This window comes from Maylandia zebra, linkage group LG5 (assembly GCF_041146795.1).
Source record: "Maylandia zebra isolate NMK-2024a linkage group LG5, Mzebra_GT3a, whole genome shotgun sequence".
NCBI classification, from domain to species: Eukaryota; Metazoa; Chordata; class Actinopteri; order Cichliformes; family Cichlidae; genus Maylandia; species Maylandia zebra.
Genome location: NC_135171.1, coordinates 29,740,231 through 29,759,331, shown reverse-complemented (window position 1 = coordinate 29,759,331; position 19,101 = coordinate 29,740,231). Strand labels below are relative to the sequence as shown.

The window sequence follows — 19,101 nt, the reverse complement described above, 5'->3', positions numbered from 1 at the left end:
CAAATGTAGACAATATGACATTTGAAATCAGGATATTCTTGTGCGGATCCAGTAAGGTTTTTTTAGCTTAATTTGATAAGCATTCTGATTGGAATATTTTGTAGAGAGATAGTTAGACATGTCTAAATAAGCAGAATGTAGAATTGTTATTTGATATGGTGGACTCATGTTCATTGGATTTACTGCTTTTGGTGCAAAGGGCTGGCCTCTCAAAGGGAAAAAAAAAAAAAAAAAAAAAAAAAAAAAATTATATATATATATATATATATATATATATATATATATATATATATATATATATATATATATATATATATATATATATATATATATATATATATATATATATATATATCAATCAAATAATTTCCAAGGTTCAAATACACACACATACATAAACACACACACACACGAGATTTTGATATAAGTAGGTAGAAAATGGGCTTAGTGGCAGTGCTACTGTGTTTCATACCCCTCACGCATTCATACCTTTATCAGTCACAAAAATATGATATTTTGCTAAAACAAAATTCAGTTTGATGTGACACATATTTAATCAGTGCATTTCAAATGACAAGACTGTGGATAGTGGTTTAGTTTGGTTAACTTTCCAAACTACAAAGGATTCTTTGTTGGGTTTAGTTTAACTGGAGATTCAAATATTTACTCTTCAGGAAATTACGTCTTACTTAAAGGTTAGTACCACCTGTTGGTACTAAAAAATATTTTGCAGTATTGCACAACAAGTCATAAGTTGTTGTTTTTTTTGTGTTTGCTTTTTGATTAATATTTGTACATGTCACTCCAGTGACAGATTTGCATATTTGAAACCTATCTGAAATATAAAAAAGGCAAATGTGACAAACAGACAATCTAAAATAAAACAGAATGAGAAACTGCAGAATTCGACAAAGATCAGTATAAAATAAAAATGACTTTTTAAATGAAAAAAAAAAAAAAATCTTCAGAAACTTTTTACGTTCACCTGCAGGTGACTTTCACATTTCAACATCCATCAGTAAAAACTTGTGCATCGCTAATGCTTTAGTTCTATTGAAAAGTCATGATCTTTGAGAATTAGTTAGCTTATGTTAACAGATGTTTTACATAGGCTAACTGATAGGGAGTGTATGAAGGCAGGAGAGCAGGTACATACTGTAAATATACACTGAGGGGAAGCATAATTCAATAAATGACTGCATTAGTTATTATTAGTCCACATTTCCCTGAAGCAATTTTAGCACTAAGAAATATTCAGCCTTATTTTCAATGCTTAAGGCATTTTTTTTTTCTATATACCTTTTTGTTGGCAAGTTTGAATTTCATTTAATATTCAACACATCTGAGCAAATTAAACTGCAATTGCAGATCTTTCTTTAGATCATTAATTGCATTTTTAAAACCTTAGTGCAAAGATTTTTCAGAGAAACTGAGAACCAGATCTATACAAAAGTGTAATAATAGAACAAAGCATTGTATCTGTATTAAAATGGGAGTGGGGAAACGGGAGCTGAGCTATACAAAGAAGACTTATATATGAAAAGTTGTATGAAAATAGATGCCTGATGGATTTGGTTTCACAAATCCCTTTTAATGATATCAACTACTTTATTCTATTTGAAGGAATTAAATAAATGGACACAAAGTTCTCAAAGCTTAAATGAAACGAGAGCCAGGAAATGAAATGAAAATGAGGCCCTGGTCTCACTATCACCTCTCATGTGAAGCTGTTGATGAAAATCCTGCAATGCATGTGTACTGTATAACTGTGTAATGTGTGCATCTTGATCTAATTTCAATTTTTTTTATTTTTTGCTTATTTCAGAACCAAAGTGAGACTAGAGTGTTTTGAAAATGTACCAATTTTACTGGAGAGGCCCCTGAGAGCCCAGAATAAAAAGAAGGCAATACATATTTTTTGGCCTCATTGTTTGATATGAAATCAAAAGGATTAAAATGAAAAAAAAGTGCAATATAGCCTTATGTCAAGTAACTGTTTTTCATATTTGACTGCGGTTAAAATAGGCAGTTATGGTGTGATTTTCATCTCTCTGTAGCAAAGAAGGATCTAATGGCTTACCAAGCTGGATGAAAACATTAGTTTCAATTGCTACCAATGTAGCTCTGTCACCCAGAGTTAAGTGTCTTTTTTTGGATGCTGGGTTAATGCAGCTGTACAGTAGACAAAAGCATTACAAAGAAGATCCTGAGTGGATGGTCGCTGGTGACGCACACACATGAGAAACCCTTTGTTACACAGATATAATAAAATGAACATAACTGTTGTAAATGTTATACCTCTCACGTAGTCTGCTCTTGGTTGCCAGCTATTCACATAATCAAAAGTATGGCCCCTATGTTAACAAGATGAATGTAGTTTTTCATGCATGATTGCTAAAATCAAACAGAGTTCAAGACAGAGTTAATCCATCACAGGGTTAATGGGGTCTGGGTATCACTAGTTTCACTGGTGTGCATGAAAATTGAACAAAAAAAGTGCCAAGGGCATTCTACTGCAACACGTGTGACATAATTAATCCAAAACTATATTTATATTATCTGTATTCATTTATGGGGAAAAGACAGGTTTGAACAGTTGCTGTTAAAAGTGAAGCTTTTCAGGTCTCAGTTGAAGTGAGAGCAAGCAACATGGAGACCCCAGAAAAGACCAAACTCAGCCATCTGCCAAATTTCAGTGTCTGAAATGAACTGACAGTCAGACACTGGTTTATCTACTGGGAGTCTCTTCCAACCATTGGTTAATGTGAGTCATTTGAGTTACTGAAATTTTGTTTAACCACTGGTTGTAGTGTCCTGCCTAGCTAGATTTCTTTGAAATAAATACTGTGTCCTGGTATTTCCAGAAGAGGAAAAGTTAAAAACCCAAGAATTACAAACTTGTGACTGGAGCCATTGCAGGTTTCCAATTCTTTTTGTATGTATAAAAATTGGCCCACACCCCTCTGTAAGAGATAATATTTGGGGAAACAGTTGCATTGTTTATTTCTATGATGCCTAAGACAACTGTTGCTAGGACCAAAGCTCAAGAAATTTAAAGACTTTACTACAATGGCTGCCAATATAGATGTATGGTTTGTAATAATAGCTTAGTATTTTCACCAGATGAAAGTGTTCCTCCTTCTATATAAAACTACAGCAATTCAATAGTAAATATCAATAACATTAATTAAAAAAAATCTAAACACTGACAGAGGAAAAAAGAACTAATAATAATAATAATAATAATAATAATAATGTGTCTTCCTTTGTAGTAAATAAAACAAATTCAATCCAAACTTTTAAGCCAAGAGTGCCTAGTGCAGTCACTAATGTACTGTAAACTGGTCTAGAACAGAGAAAGATAGATAAAGAGATAGATACTGATAGACTGATTAGCCACTACTGTACAGTACGTCACAAACAACACAGTCAAGGGTTGAACCTCCACACTTCAAATCCTTTCAGATATCTCTCTTTGTGCAGGAAAAAAAAAAAAAAAAAGTTCCCCAATTCAGTTTCAGTGCTAGTTTTCTCTTTGGCCCATTGTTTGACTGTGAAAGATGAGAATATTTGGGCACAAGGTGAATTCAGAGGATTCTGTTTTCATCATTATGATTAGATATTAACTTAAAAAAAAGTCACTGATTATAATTTGATTTGGTTTTGGTTTATGCTGAAATTGATTTTATTTGTTTTTATTCATATTTTGTAACACTAACCCAAATATGTGGTAAGCTCATTGTTGCTGATATTTTAAAATCTATGATTACAAGGGGAAAAGAGCCGGCAGTGATAAGCCATTTAACGCTGGTGTCTGCAGAGTTGCGTTTTTGATATTTCGGCAAAAAAGCTAATAACTCTGATATCAACAAGGCCTCTGCCGAACATAATGGAACAGAATATGCCAAAGCGTAATCCTGTGGCACATGCCCTCAGAGAACTATACGATGATCATAGTATAACTGGCAAATAATAATTATTACTATTATTATTATAATAATAAAATATCCATCAAAGCAGCTAAAAAAACCCACAAAAAAAAACAATTTTTGGTGATCAGTGCCTATTGTAGGAATTCTCTGTATATAGTGGCTACAAAAGATGATTTGATTCCAAGACTCAATAACCACTTTCTTCTAGAATAATGGCTGGTTATGTGCAAAAGTAGCCAGTGAAACATGGCCGCTGGCTGTTTCTAATTTGCCACCTTGCCTTTAAAGCAAGAACACAGTGGGACGTGTAGTCACATGAAAATTTATACGGAAAAATAAAAAACAAAACAGTTTAAGTCATTCAGAAATAGATTTGAAATGTGACTGTTACCCTCTTATGAAGACCACCAACAGCAAACTACTTTCAAAACTTTCCTAAAAGATTTGAACTTTTTCTTTAAAACCCTTATCAGTCCACCAGACAGACAAAGACAGACAGATAGACAGAAAGCTAGCTAGCTTTAAAAGCATTTTAGAGGACAGGAGAGGGGAGGAGAGCGATCTCATGGAGAGCCTCCGCCTCATTCCTTTACATCATGGTTTCTACGATGGTGTGAGTGGGGGCCTTCATCAGTAGGCCCTTGTTCCCATTGGGGTCCAGGGGACAGGAGAGCTCCTTAGGCCCACGGTGGTCTGCAGGACGGGAGCTGGCTCCACCACGAACCGGGGCTGCCACTGCCTTAATCCTCTGTGGGGAGAAAGGTGGGATTAGAAAACTGAAGGTAAGAAATGGTCAAGTTATAGGGAAAGTAGAAAGGACAACTGATGAGCAAAGTCTTATGAAAAGATGTCAGGATATGTCAGACAGATTGTAACTGAATTACAATCTAAAAGATTCCATTAATTCCACTAAAAGTGAAGTGATGAATAATAGAGAAGAAAGAGAAGAGCTAAACAGTTAACAGCCAGGCACCCACCTCAATGAGCGGCCCATCAGATCGAATGATCTTGATGACAACCACCATGGGGATGCAGATCATAGAAGCCAAGGCCAAAGTCCACCCTACTCCAATGGCCCAGTCAGGATACTGGTACATCTTGTTGTACGTCAATGGCTTGTATTTGACCAAAGAGAAGATAAAGCAACCCTGGATTGGAAGAGGAGCAGAAGTGTACGTTTTTTTAAATGTATTTTTAATTATTTTGTATCTGGTTATTTGGTAATAAATAATAAATAAATTACTGTGTTATACCCAAAGCATAACGTATAACGTGGTGAAATATCTCTAAACTATATGTAAGAAAAGCTCATGATGACACTAGTACAATTTTCAGTGAATAAAAAGTTGTCGATTGTTAATTCAGAGGAAAAAAGTTGAAATTATTTCTCAGAAATGAGAACAAGTTTAATTGATTATCTGATTGATGAAACAACAGTCCTTACCATACACAGTAAAGGAGTGACCACAGTCCAGCTCCATTTCATCCAAGGATTTGGTCTGTAGCCAATCATGTCCTCAATCGCATCATAGAAATTATCAACGCCTGTGGAGATAAAATACTCAATTGGCTTGCCTCCTAACTGTTGTGAAGCTGAATTCTTACTGAAATCTGTTACTGTCATATTGCTGTAGCACTTCAGCCAATTTAGAGCATTATTTTAAATTGAAAAAAATAAAGAAATTATGATAAAATGATAAAGAAATAAATATTTAAATAAAATAAAATTTAGATGCTATGACATTAGGCCTCATCCACAAATTAGAAATCTGAAGGCTCAAATCCTATCAGTGTAAATTGAACCAAAATTATGGATTCCAACAGCATGAAAGACACCTGCCAAAGTAACTAACATGTCACAGATTACAGACAGGAAATAATTTAGAAAATTTTACTTTTAGACAACCTCATCCTTTATTAATTGTTTGCAGATTCATGATCAGAAATAAGTATATTTTTTCTGACAAGATAGATTTGAGGTGTCTATGCGGACTTTTCTGTTTTAAGCTGTCTGTCTGTCACCTTCTATAACAAAAGAGTGTACACACAAATAGCTGGGATATTAAATAGGTAGACATTACTAGGTACTTAATCAGTAAACTTGTTGTTGTCTGAATACACAACACAAGGTCATGTTAACTGGTGTTCATTAGAAAAGCATTAATAAAAAAAAGTATTATTTATGTAGTACTCACCATAAACCCAGGCAACAGCTATACATTCAAAGAATGCCACCCACAGAAGGCACACACCGCTTGCTGCATAGTAGTCAAACAGCTGGAAAACATACATGCCACCCTGCAAAAAACAACAACAGAAACACAAAACAAAACACAGACTTAGTTTTAAAATAAGTTTGTTTTTTTTGTTGTTGTTTTTTAAATTCTCCTCTGTCCAGGTGCATTTCAGGTATTTTCAGTTTTCATCTTGTTACCATGCTTTACAACAGAAAGACCTGTATACCAGCATTACTGTGGCTTTAAGTGTATGGGGTTATACTACAATAAGTACAATAGTGGTTTTCCTTTGCAATGAGTTGGTGTAAGAATGACAAGTGTGACAAGAACACTCAACTATGAAAAACTGTTAATCATACATGTACTAATTTGACTATTATAGGATGCTAAGGTAAATACAGAGTAAAAGTGAGCAGCCAAAATGTCCACATGTACTTTGAGTGTGCACACGTTTATCCATTGTGAGAAGTTAGTCATGGGAATCCTGAACTGAAATCAGGCCAGTGCTGCCATAAAAAGATATTGTCATGGGAACAAGAGGGGGCGTGAAAGAGAAGGGGAGGGAGCACGGGTTGGGGCAGAAAACAGTGATGGGAGGTTGTAAGTACAGAGATAATGTTTAAATGTTGATCGTAGGAGAAAAAGCGAAGTACGAGGATTGCCGAAGAACAAAACAAAAAACCCACTTTGTATAATTACTGACCTGTAGATTCTCATTTAAGTGTTTCTTACTTTGCAGTAATAAAGCAAGAAAATATTGGGCTTTTCCCACCTTTGGTGTAAGGAAAATTGGTCATTATAGATTTCTGTTTTGTTAAACAAAGAAGTGGAACTGGGTTATCAAGGGTCGTGTTCAAGAAAACAAAAATATGTAATTAAAAAACAATTTAAACAAAAAAATGGAGTTGTCAGGCTGATTGTATTAAGTAACTCAGAATTTCTAGTCAGGTTTGAAAATGAGTGATTGCCATCTCATATCATAACATAATTAAACATTTTACCTGATTTTTTCATGTCAAACATTTCTCATGAGTATGGCCCATGGCATACTGGATGTGGCATATTGTAAAAGTATATACACAATACCAGGTACCTGCTGTATCAGGACTGCTGCATTTTTCAAATGAAGGAGAAAGGTGTGCTTCTACAGATATTACTGCAATAATGAGGAACTGCCAGGAGCCTTATGTACAAGTAAAGAAAGGTGAAAAAGACAGAATCGGCTAAGATGAAGCTTAAGGAGGATGAGGATGAGAGAACATTGAGGGAAACTGTAGATAGGTGCTACAAACAAGGTAAATGCAAAGGGAAGATGAAATTAAATGAGATGAAAAACAACAGACAAAAGAAACAGACGGGAACAAGAGAGAAGAAGGAGGAAGCACGAGATTTAGAAAAGCTATATCAAGTCTACTGTATCTATTAATATCAAACGAGGGAAGGGAAGTTCTCATGACTTGACAGTATAAATAGCCCCCTGTCATCTCTTTTGGGATCGACACTAATAGCTGTCTGAACACTGTTTTTCCTGGAGTATTGAGTTGGGAGATGGAGCCTGAAATGAGGTCAGCAACCACAGTGTGCGTATGTATGTATGTATGTATGTATATTTATCAGTGGGTGTAGTGAACATGTGGAGAAATACTGCAGAAATACTGCAGAGTGATTCATTTCTGTTCGAGTACTGTTTTTGTAATTCACAACACATCAGAGTTTGACTGTTTTATAATTTTCTAATGATTACACTGATTCTAAGTGCTCTAAAAGTGCTCTGGCCATGATTGCTGGTGCTTTCTTTTGTGTTCACTTTCCATTGTGTTGTTACCTTGGTAACCATGGTGAGTCCAAGCACGTAGCTGATGCAGCAGATAATAGCGATGAAGACCTCTCTGCGGTAACCCTTCCTTAGGAAGGACGGATACAGATCCACCAGTGATGTGATCTGCCCTTCCACCTCCACAAACTGCAGGGGAACCGAGAGATACAGTGGCATTAATCAAAAAAGGATAAATGCACTAATAAGTATCCAAAATATTTCAGTGCAACTTTTGTTGCTGAGGTTTGGCAGCACTATATGACGTGGCTGCGTAAAATTTCAAACACAGACTAGTCAGTGGCCATTTTAACGAGTGGGTGAAGCGGAGTTGTTATTGTTGGTTCTTTTGAAATTGTGGTACAATGTGTAAAGTGTCTAAGCTTAGAACTCAGGTAAAAAGCAGAAGTAGTTCTATTGTTATTCCCTTATGAGTCTAAAGACGAATATTCAACCACACAAACCACCTCAGTTGTGTGCTATCATGCACCCACTTACAGGGCACGGGTAAGAAATACATTTTGGGTCACTCCATAGCTGAATGCAGCTCTGGCTTACATGCAGTGGCTCCCTGTGGCTTTGATAAAAGCAAAAACAAGGAAAATAATTATAACAATGAATATGGAAAGGAAAAATATAAATTTTCTATATTAAAAAAAGAAAAAAAATCATCAACTAAAGTGTGCATCGTAGCCTACCTCAACAGGGGGTCAATAGCAAGGATATATACACATGATTGCATACGTTTTATTGGTGTTAAAGACGTTCTCGGTCTGTTGATAATAAAGATTATTGCAGAGTGGTGCAAAGATTCAAAGAAAAATGACCTTGAAAGAGTAATGTTTGTGTAATGTAATGTTGTGGTTTTTTTTAACAGTTTCTCCTGAATTTGAAACATAATCTTATATAAATCTTTTTCCAGTTGTCGTTCACCTATTAATTTCACCTATTAATGAATACTATTTGATGACTTTTTGTGTCTATATTTATGCACAGAAACAGACATTTTAAAGCACGAAATATCCAGCCAAAGTCTTTTTCAAACACTACTGTATTTGTGCACAAGCTTCTTCACACACTTGGTTCTGTGGTTGGCCAATGAGCAGTTAAATGTTTTGCTTATGGGAACCTTAAAAATAGCTGACGCCTGTAAGTGTCATCAGCATTTCCTTTTATGGCGAACCTCCTGAAGCTCCAACAGTCACCCATGTGTGAAAGTTTGTTTTTCCTCTAACCTGACTGTCGAGGCCAAGCAGCAGCAGCATAATGAAGAAGAGGATTGCCCAGAGTGTAGGAAAAGGCATCATGGTTACAGCTTTAGGGTAGGCAATGAAAGCCAGGCCTGGACCTGCGGAGGAGAGGGGAAGGGGGTAAGAGCAGAAAGAAGGGGAAGGGGGTAAGGCAACATTAGAACCATATGATAAACTCATCTGATCTGCATCCCTATGGGGGAGAAAAAGAAGCCCCAAACAATGGAGACGCAGAACAGGATATGAACACATCATAAAAAACTGGCTAAATGTTGGGAACAATTATTTACTTTGGTTTTATGACTTTGTATATAGCTAGTATGCACTAACACCAAAGTATATGTAATACACATACTTACCTCTTATGAGCAACACATTATGGCACACTATAAACTGTATACACTCAACACAGCACAGTTTCATATCATTAACAAGGACATATTACACTGAATTCTTACACTAAAAGGCAAACAGAAAAATAAATACAGGTAGAGTATGACATTAAATGCACGCTTTAGTATAATGTAGCTGCAGCTCTGTGGAAGTAAGTAAATCATGAGATAACTTGTAAAGCATTCAGTAAATGGATGCATGTACATTATGTAATGGAATAAAACTGGTACATGGGTTATGTGGAATAAAATTACCAAAAAGACCATACAACACCACAACACTGCAGCAATTCTATGCAAAATATAACCTCAACTGCTAAAGACGGTTCAACGAATTCACCCAAGCCATTTTGCATTCCTGACTGAAATTAGGATGACGCTTTCTATAAGGAATGCAAAAGGACCAATGCAAAACAGCAGCAGATGCAAAATGAGTGGTCAGATAAAGAGCAAACATGTTCTTTTTTTCTGTAGTTTTTTTTTTTTTTTTAAATGAGGTCTTATTTGACTTGCTACATCGGGAACTATACAACAGAAGTCAAAGAACAGGGAAGCAGCCATAACAGCGAAACAGCATTGCAGCTGATAACAAGATGTGTCAATGTGTTGCATTTTTTGTATTATTATGATGAGGCATCCAACCAAACACCGCGCGTTGACTCAAAAAAAAACAAAAACAAAAAAAAAACAAAGAAAGAAAGAAAAAAACAAAAACCTTTCCTATACCTGAAACAAACATATGCTATATTAACTCAATGAAATTGATCAGTCATTTCTACAAATACTTCCAAAGCTGCATTTGAATGCCATGTCATGTGTGCTTACATTCTACTGTGAAAACCACAGTATTCTTTGAGTATTCAGTCAGCACATTCTGTCGTGCACAAAACATTCAAGCATTAGCAGTTAAGGCAGACTTACTTCTGATGATTTGGGGCTTTTCATAACCTGCTTGCCTGAGTTGGCTTGATGAGCATGCAGATGTTCCAATACTTATTATATTCTGCTGTCTACGTAACCTTCCGTGTTCATAGACCCACAAAGGTGGACAAACTTTCTAAGGCATGAAAACCAAGCTGATAACCATGATATGCAGGGTGCTCGACTCAATTCCTCTGACCAACACTTCTATTCTAGTTCCCTGTGGAGCATCAGCCCACTCACCAAACAACACTGATCTCTGAAAGTTCTGCACACCCCACCAATACGTTGCCACTCTAAGTGTATATAAACTGGGCTGGCAGCAAGGACAGTTTCTCTTTTTTTGACATTAGCAGACTGAAAGCTACATTTTGGGTTTTTTTCTTGGTCGATCATGGGGCAGAGATGAAGATCAGAGCATTTGATGATGATATACCAGAAAAAACAAATATTAGTATAGATTTCAAGTTTGTGACTCATCTGACAAAGCTTCATGTGCCAACACATTTGAGGGTGACTTATACCTTTGCACATCTGCTTTTAACTTAAATCCTGTGATTCTGTCTGAAAACTACACTTCCTACGCTGAAAAGATGTCGACACTTACAATTCCCTCAAAGCCATTTTCCAAAATATCTCAATCTCACGATGCCGTGAAAACAACTACTCTTTTTCTTTTACCTAAAGTATACTGATAGTCATGCATTCAAAACAAAATCATGTCTTACATGGACAACATGATTGGAGAGGAAAAGAAACCCAAACAGATAAAGGCGCTGGCTCTAGCTACCATGATTAAAAACAACAAATAAATAGAAAGAATCAAGAACCACATATGCCGATGTCACGCAAAAAAAGGAACCACAATAATGGTGGCAGGAATCTCTCGTGTACACAAAAGGAACAATTCAGAACTACATCACGTTGGCACAAGATCCATGTACAATATGACACAGCTAATTCTAAGTGCACTCCGCTACAGTTTTCAACGCGTGCCTAAAAAAGCACAATCGAGTTTCAGATGCATCTCAGCCCCAACTTGTTTCGTTCGAATGAGCGCTAACAAATCAAGTCAATATTTCTACTTTTTGTCAAGGAGTGTTTGATTTCGGAAGCTTTTATATTCTGATGCCGTCATTCAAGATCAATCAGCGAATCCATTCAATTCCAAATTTCAACTCATTTCGAAACTGGACGTGTAGTCGAATTCTCACTCAGGTTTCGTTGCTGTTTTTCTTCATAATTGCTATTGTTTTATTTGTTAACCAGGAAGCAGCGCCCACCATCACTGCCGCCTTTACAGAACCCTCGTACCTGACTCTGCCACATCAGCAATGTCCACCCCTTGCTCTTGTGCCATGAAGCCCAGGACGGAAAATATTGCGAAGCCAGACACAAAACTGGTACCACTGTTGAGGGCTCCCAGCAGCAAACAGTCCCTATGTCACACATATGTCATGAGGAGGATTTGTTAATGAACACACAAGGATCCCTTTAGCCCCCCCTCTCTCCCCTATCGCTAACCCCCTCACTGAAAACTAATGGCTCACCTGTAGCAGTTGTATTTGTACTTGTTGTAGCTCCCCAAGGACGTCATGGCACCCAAACAGATGGCATAGGAGAAGAAAATCTGGGTGCCAGCATCAATCCACACCTACCAAGAAGGAAGTGGGGACAAAAAGGCTGAGGCTTGCTGATGGGGGGGAATTTAAGGGGATTTTGTACAGCGAAGCAAGTGGGATAAAACTGTGTTTCTGGTTGTTTATGAAAAACCTTTTTTGGCTTTTCTTTTGCCACATTTTACAAATCAGTGTGCAGGCATGTGTTTTGTTGCCATTCAACCAAAAAAAGGACAACAGCAATTATATTATTGCGGTCTCATTTCCTTGTAAACCACATGTTCCATTTTTATGAGTTCAACAATTTTGGAATTTAAATTTGGTTCTTTTCTGTATGAACAGCCGGACAGGTATGTGGTCAAACTAGTGAAGGAAAGCTATAACAGTGTTTTCTTGCTCATGCACCTCAGGTTAACACCTACCTCTGGGTCCTTCAGGCGAGTGAGGTCAGGATACAGGTAGAATTTGATGCCTGCAGTAGCACCTGGCAGCGTCACACCACGGATCAAAAGCACAATGAGCATGACGAAAGGGAACGTGGCTGTGATATAGACCACCTATAAGGGGAGACCACAGGTACAGAAGAGCAAGGTCACACATTTCGGAGACAAACTCTAAATGATCCAGTTTGAATTATTTTACTGCCAATATATTAGCTTATCAAATCTCCATCCACAGTAGTTTTATTTTGCCAGCTAGCTGATACTCTGGCTTTATTACAGATAATGGATTTGATCAGTGTGTGAACTTGGGAATATTTTGGACAACAACAGACCACAGGTGGTCCGTTAAATCAATAGCGGTGTACCAGTATCTCTTATGTGGAAAACTGTGACCACATTTGGCCTTGCAGGAGTGACAATAATACAAGAATTACAACTTGGATCAACTAGAAAGTATCAATCAGGTCAGCGCAATCAATAAAGTGTGTTAGGGCTATAAAAAGAGCGGTCTGGGATTGATTGCCTTTGGTCTTGGAGCAAGCTGTTGCTGCTGTTACTGGAGCAGCAATTCAACGTGGTCTGAAATATTCCCTATATTGAAATACCCAAGATTACATTTATCCTGCAATACTATAGAAAAATGTAGAGAAAATACCAATTTATAAAACAGACAGTTTTCACTTGTCAAGGATATATTAGGCTGGAAGTGAACTGTCATTTTTTTAAATTGATGTTGGAATTGGGAAAACTGGCAAGCATAAAATTTCAGCAGCTGTGACAAGGGCCAAATTAAGATGTCTAGACAACAGGGTCAAAGCATCTCAGCAACAAGAGTTCAAGAAGGGTTTGGGCAAAATGCCAAAATGCTCATGGCATTGACTTGTTGTCCAAACTTCTTAGACCTTCCTTTGACCAGGCATCTGTGTAGCATACTAGGAAATGAAGTGTAACATATGAAACCCCCCTCACGCTCTACAGATTTGCTGCAAATGTCTCAGTACCTGTAAAGAACAGGAGAACTTGTGTCTCAACAGGCCAGAGACATTGTTGTAGCACAAGCAGGGGCATACACATTACAACACTAGTGGCTCTTCACTGTAGATATTATATTTAGTAATAAAACAATTGCAATCTACAAATTCTTAGGTAATTTCTTGATGCATGGAAGCACCCAATATCAATTTATCAGAAAAATCCGTAGTGATTTGTCAAGCAACAAGAAATTGTGTTACAACTTTGTCCTCTTTTAGTCACCATTGACTACATTCTGCACACAGTAGTGTATTAAATAGTAATATTGTAACATTTAAAACATGAATTATGTCACCCATATTTGCCTTTGTTTAGTTTGAAAACCTATGAGCTTATTTTTGTATTTACACAAGGAAATGTAAACATAGCAAATTGTTCTCCTGGTCAGACCACAAAGGCGAGAAATAAAAATCAGATAAGCATGACCATGTCTTGGATGTTAGCTGAAATTAATGTCCTGTAAAAACCAGGTCCCTGTATTCTAAGAGGAATAAAGAAGTGACGAAGCAATGAACACGAGACACTACAGGATATTTACCTTTCCAGTGGATTTTACGCCCTTCCAGATGCAGAAGAAGCAGATGACCCACACAAGCAGTAAACACAGGGCCAGGTCCCATTTAATCGGGCCGATCTCGTCTATACCACTGGAGATACCGAGTACATTGTGCCTGTAACAATAAATAAATGGGTAAATAAATAAATAATCCTCTGTAGGTGTGTGTCTGCAAGCTGCAGGTTTCATTGCCGACTTTCTACCTCACCTTGACTGAACTTTTACATGACAAAGAATGAACAATTGTTTGTGGTTATGCAAGTGTGCAGGTGTGTGTGGTTTTATGTAACTTACTCCCAGAACTCGGTGACGGGGGAGGTGAAGTTGGAGGCGTTGGCAGCCACCCAGAGGGTTTTGTTCTTGCGGTAGGTGTCCTCAATGCAATGATCAGTGTTCCAGGGCTGATTGCACTTGGCCCAGGGCAGCTCAGGCTGAAAACACTGGGATATAATAATAATAAAAAAAAAAAAGATAAATGATGACAACTGCATTATTACTATTATTAATAATAATTACTATATTCATGTTCTGGTAGCAGGCTAGTCACTTCTTTATGCAGCTATTGTTGAATGCGTCCCCTGAAAAATGTAAGTTTAGACAAAACTTGCATGGCAGTTAGCTGGTAGTTAAATTAACAAGAATCAAAGATTGCACTACCCGGATGTAAATTCCTCACCTATCTCCATTGTAAATAATACATGCCTGAAACAAGTGGAAAATGAAATGGAATATTCAACAGCTGTCTTTCCCCCCCTCAAACCTACCTGGAACAGGTAGTAGAGGCCCCAGGCCAGGATGACAATGTAGTAGATATTCAGCAGGGACACAATCACAATGGAAGCATAACCAATGCCTGGAGAGAATAGAGCGGTTCAGGGGATTAAACAAGAAGCGGGTCATCAAACTATTAAATCACTATTAATAATTATTAGTTATACTATTACTTTTTTTTTTCTTTTTTTTTCTCTGGAAGTTATAGAGAAGTTATACTATTACTTTTCTCTGAAATAATATACAACAATTTCAATATTGCCATTTTCTGGCACGTCAACTTATATAAGATATGATATTTTAGTGACTGTTTCCAAAGCCCCACAATTTTCAACACACAGTTTTCTTGTATAAGAGGAAGAGGTTTAATGCTGATGTTTGATTGGCCACAAAAGACGACGAGACCAGTGGCAGAGATGTTCAAAAGAAGGAGAGAAAAAAAAAAACAAAACAAAGATTTGAATCCTAAACAAAACTCTATGGGAAATTTGTGTAAAGCACAAGATGGCAGTGGTTGAATATATGATACACCATTTTAAAAATAGTTTTAAAATGTAAAAAGAAAAAAAAAAAAAAAAAGATAGAACTGAAAATTGCAAACTTGGATTTCACTAGATAAAAAGATTTCTACAAGCCAGTCATTGCATCCTCACAAGTTTGAGTCTCAGTGATACTTCCTGTTTTTAATGGTTTTGTGCACTAAGTGTTACATGCGCTTAACAGAATTTACAGTGCAAACTGCAAGATTTGTACATCTGCAGAAAAGTCAGCAGTATCAGATCCATTTTTTTACAAAATAGCTAGTCCTTATAAAATGATATCACAAGTACAGGACAACATTTACCCAATACAAGGTCTAAAGCAATCATTTATTTCTTTTTTAACCTTCAGTTTTAATTATAGTGCATCTAATATGTTTAATATCAGCTAAGATTCATTGCATCAGTACTGGCCTTGAATGACTTGAATAAGCTGGTGGTAAACACATGAGTTGTGTGTGCACTCCTGTGTGCTCTTATGCACTACACAAGGATATGAAGGGAAGAAAAACCCCAACCCTTGCTTCAGATGAGAACAGATGTTGAAACTGGGATTTGGACCAAGATTTGGACATGGATTAGATTTTAGTTTAGAGGTCACCGACGGTCCTCGTAAGTATATCAGAAAAAGCTTTGTATTGCTTTTGTAAACACAGCCGACTGAGGCCACTCATACAAATTAATGTCCTTCAACGTCACTGGCCTTCTGTGTGTGCGTGTGTGTGTGTGTGTGTGTGTGCTGGTGTTGTGAACTGCCTGACTAAATTCTAATTTGCAATCTGTCTGTGCGTGTTAGTGTGCTAATGAATGCATGGAATATTTTAACATTGTATTATGTTATTTTAATCACTGAGCTAATTGGCAGCATCATAACCTCTATATGTCTAAAAAACACAGACATGCACATGCTCACAAGATACACACAAACACTTGGATCACATGGTACGCTGCAAATCAAAGAGCTGTGCCCTCCTCCATGACGTCACATCTTGCGTTCATCTGCTGACCTTAGAAGCCCTCATTTTATGAATAACATATCACAACGTTGCCACCCATGTGTTTTACCAAGCTTTGTTTCAAATCAAATAAGGCCAAGTTGTAATTTTGTTTACCCTCACTGACATTGTGTTCATGTTCTGTTTAGCCACAACAACTCAATGACAGTTTTATTCTTCAAGCCCTCATAACTTTCAGTTTACACAGAAGCAGTAATTTATTTGTGTAAGAGTGCGAGATGCAGTCTATAGTTCTTGCTGTTTTTCTATTCCTTTCTAATACTATCTAATACTGTCTAATACTATCTGCTCCGTTTTTATTGGCCTCTCTTTGGCCTTAAAGCCAAAAAATGCCATCAACAGTTCAAATTTCTGAATCCAAGCTAATCACATCACATTTCACTTTAAACCCACAACATAATATATTGCAACAACAAATACCAGTAAGTCCATATTATATTTGATAATTTTTTGCTTGGATTTTCTCCCCTTGTTTATAATGTTCTTTTTATTTTTTCTAAGTCTTGTAGTATAGACCTTTCGCTTCTGTTTCACTCATATCCTCTATTTTGTCTTTTGCTTTTACCATGCTTTGTTTCCCCCCCTGTCTTCCTCTAATTCCCTCACTCTCATCATCTCTTCTCCATTCAAACCTCTCTCCTCTGTTAAATCCCTCTCCACCTTTTCCTGTTTTTTGTCAATCCATCTGTCTGGTCCTCAGATCTGTGCTCTGCCTTTTTCCCCTCTCTCTCTCATCATCTCTCTGATGTGTTGCTGCGCTGTTGCCATAACAACGTGTGATTCAGGACACTTTGTACACTGTCTTGAGAGTGTGTGTGTGTCTGTCTGTCTGTCTGTCTTTGATATCCATGTACAAGACTGCAAGAGGATAATGTGTCTGAAAAGAAGAAAGATTGTGTATTTATGTGAAAGCAAGAATAGCAGGACAAGTAAATAATTAAGATCATAAGAAAGAAATGAATGTGTTTATAGCTCTGAACTGAAGCCACGAATGCATTTCAGAAATAATGACTGTTAATGTGCAATTGCTGAAGATGGAGCAGTATAAATATTACAAAAAAATGACTATTCAGAATTGAACAGACAGGGAGGAATACATTAACCTTATTTGGCTGGTAGTGAACAGGAGGAGAGGGGGAGGTGAGAAGAACAGTGAATGAAATGAAGAAGGGGAAGTGGAGATGCCCAGGACAGAAGGACAGGAGGGAAAAATAATATATAAGACATTTAATAACAGGAGGAGAAAGAAGACGTTAGAATTAAAAAAGAAGAAGAAAAAGAAAAAAGAAAAGACTTGAGCTCAGTAAAGTGGAAGAAAATAACTACAGAGGACCTGTCAGAGTACACTGAAGAAATGCCTCTTGGCAGGTGTGAGCCAGAGAAGGTTAAAGCACAATAGAGTCCTCAGTATGTTGGTGTACCAGTGCAGGCTTGGCTGCCTGGTAACGGCTGCAGGGTAAAGTCTCAGCAGCCTGATTGGATGAAAACCTGGTGTGACTCAGCCTTATGTTACACAGCCATTTCTCAGTGGAAAAAACAGAGGTCTGGAAAAATTCAAAGTCTCGGATTGGATATGGAAAGTACTCTGCACTCAGTCAAATTGGCGGGCTATCAAAAGAAGGGGAAGTAAGTGAAGCTGAACTCACAGGTACAAGTGCAGGTGCAGGTGTATGGAAAGAAAGTTTTTTTAAGTCAATAACTGGAATTTTATGATCATTATAATACCCAAGATTTCAATGAAATAGTTATAGTGATGTGTCTGAAATTACTGATTCAACAGCAGTAAGTAATGGGTTTCCTTGAGGAAAGTCCTCATGAGACAAGTTACACCCGAGACAGAGTTAATTAGGGTGAATACTCCATCTAACCACCACCATAATCTCCAGTTTCTTTATTTTAGAACTGATATCGTGGGCACCTATAATATGATTCCTAAGAAAAAGCTCATTATTTGAGCAGGGAGGATCTAATTAGGGACTACATACCAGTAAAGATGGGACAGAGCTTCTCCCAGCAGGTAATGCCACCCTCAGAGGTGAACTGACCCAGGGCGACCTCCAGGAAGAAGACTGGCAGACCTCCACCAAACAGGAAAATGAAGTAGGGGATGAGAAATGCACCTAGATGGGGAACACAAGGGAAACCATTAACCTAAAAATATGACCCCCATGAGTTGACATAAATTGTTGCAGCATTTGAAAGCCTTACCTCCACCATTTTTATAGCAGAGGTATGGGAAACGCCAGACGTTCCCTAAACCAACAAAACCCCCAGCAACAGACAGAACAAAGTCCAGCTTGCTGGCCCACTTCTCTCGCTGGGGGTGCTTGCCCTCTGCTTCATCTTCAGGCCGGGTGCCAGGACTCTTACCGGGAGATGGTTTCAGAGTGTCCTTATGGAAGTCTTTCAGACACTGAAGTTTCTCTTTTTGAGCCATTCTATTGAAACAGAAGACAAAGAAGAGATCAAGTCAGAGCTGCATTCATGAAAAACAAAAACATTATTAATGTATAATAATTAAAAAATATATATTATTTTTGGTGCCTTCTTTCATGAATGCACTGCATTTTTACTGAACGA

The 19,101-nt window shown here is 37.3% G+C and overlaps 1 protein-coding gene across 1 annotated transcript in view; it reads right to left on the bottom strand.

Moving 5' to 3' along the window:
• Positions 1 to 530: 530 nt before the first annotated feature.
• Positions 531 to 19,101, bottom strand: part of LOC101486200 (sodium- and chloride-dependent taurine transporter) — a 28,268-nt gene continuing 9,697 nt past the window's right edge. Inside the window, exons 2-15 of the mRNA XM_004548856.6 lie at positions 18,730 to 18,959; positions 18,507 to 18,641; positions 14,960 to 15,048; positions 14,490 to 14,635; positions 14,178 to 14,310; positions 12,587 to 12,721; positions 12,096 to 12,199; positions 11,860 to 11,984; positions 9,218 to 9,330; positions 7,995 to 8,132; positions 6,128 to 6,230; positions 5,377 to 5,477; positions 4,910 to 5,080; positions 531 to 4,680 (exon numbers count right to left, since the gene is read on the bottom strand). Of these exons, the coding sequence (XP_004548913.1) occupies positions 4,522 to 4,680; positions 4,910 to 5,080; positions 5,377 to 5,477; positions 6,128 to 6,230; positions 7,995 to 8,132; positions 9,218 to 9,330; positions 11,860 to 11,984; positions 12,096 to 12,199; positions 12,587 to 12,721; positions 14,178 to 14,310; positions 14,490 to 14,635; positions 14,960 to 15,048; positions 18,507 to 18,641; positions 18,730 to 18,958 (1,881 nt within the window). The 5' untranslated portion in view covers position 18,959 and the 3' untranslated portion in view covers positions 531 to 4,521. The remainder of the gene's footprint in view (positions 4,681 to 4,909; positions 5,081 to 5,376; positions 5,478 to 6,127; positions 6,231 to 7,994; positions 8,133 to 9,217; positions 9,331 to 11,859; positions 11,985 to 12,095; positions 12,200 to 12,586; positions 12,722 to 14,177; positions 14,311 to 14,489; positions 14,636 to 14,959; positions 15,049 to 18,506; positions 18,642 to 18,729; positions 18,960 to 19,101) is intronic.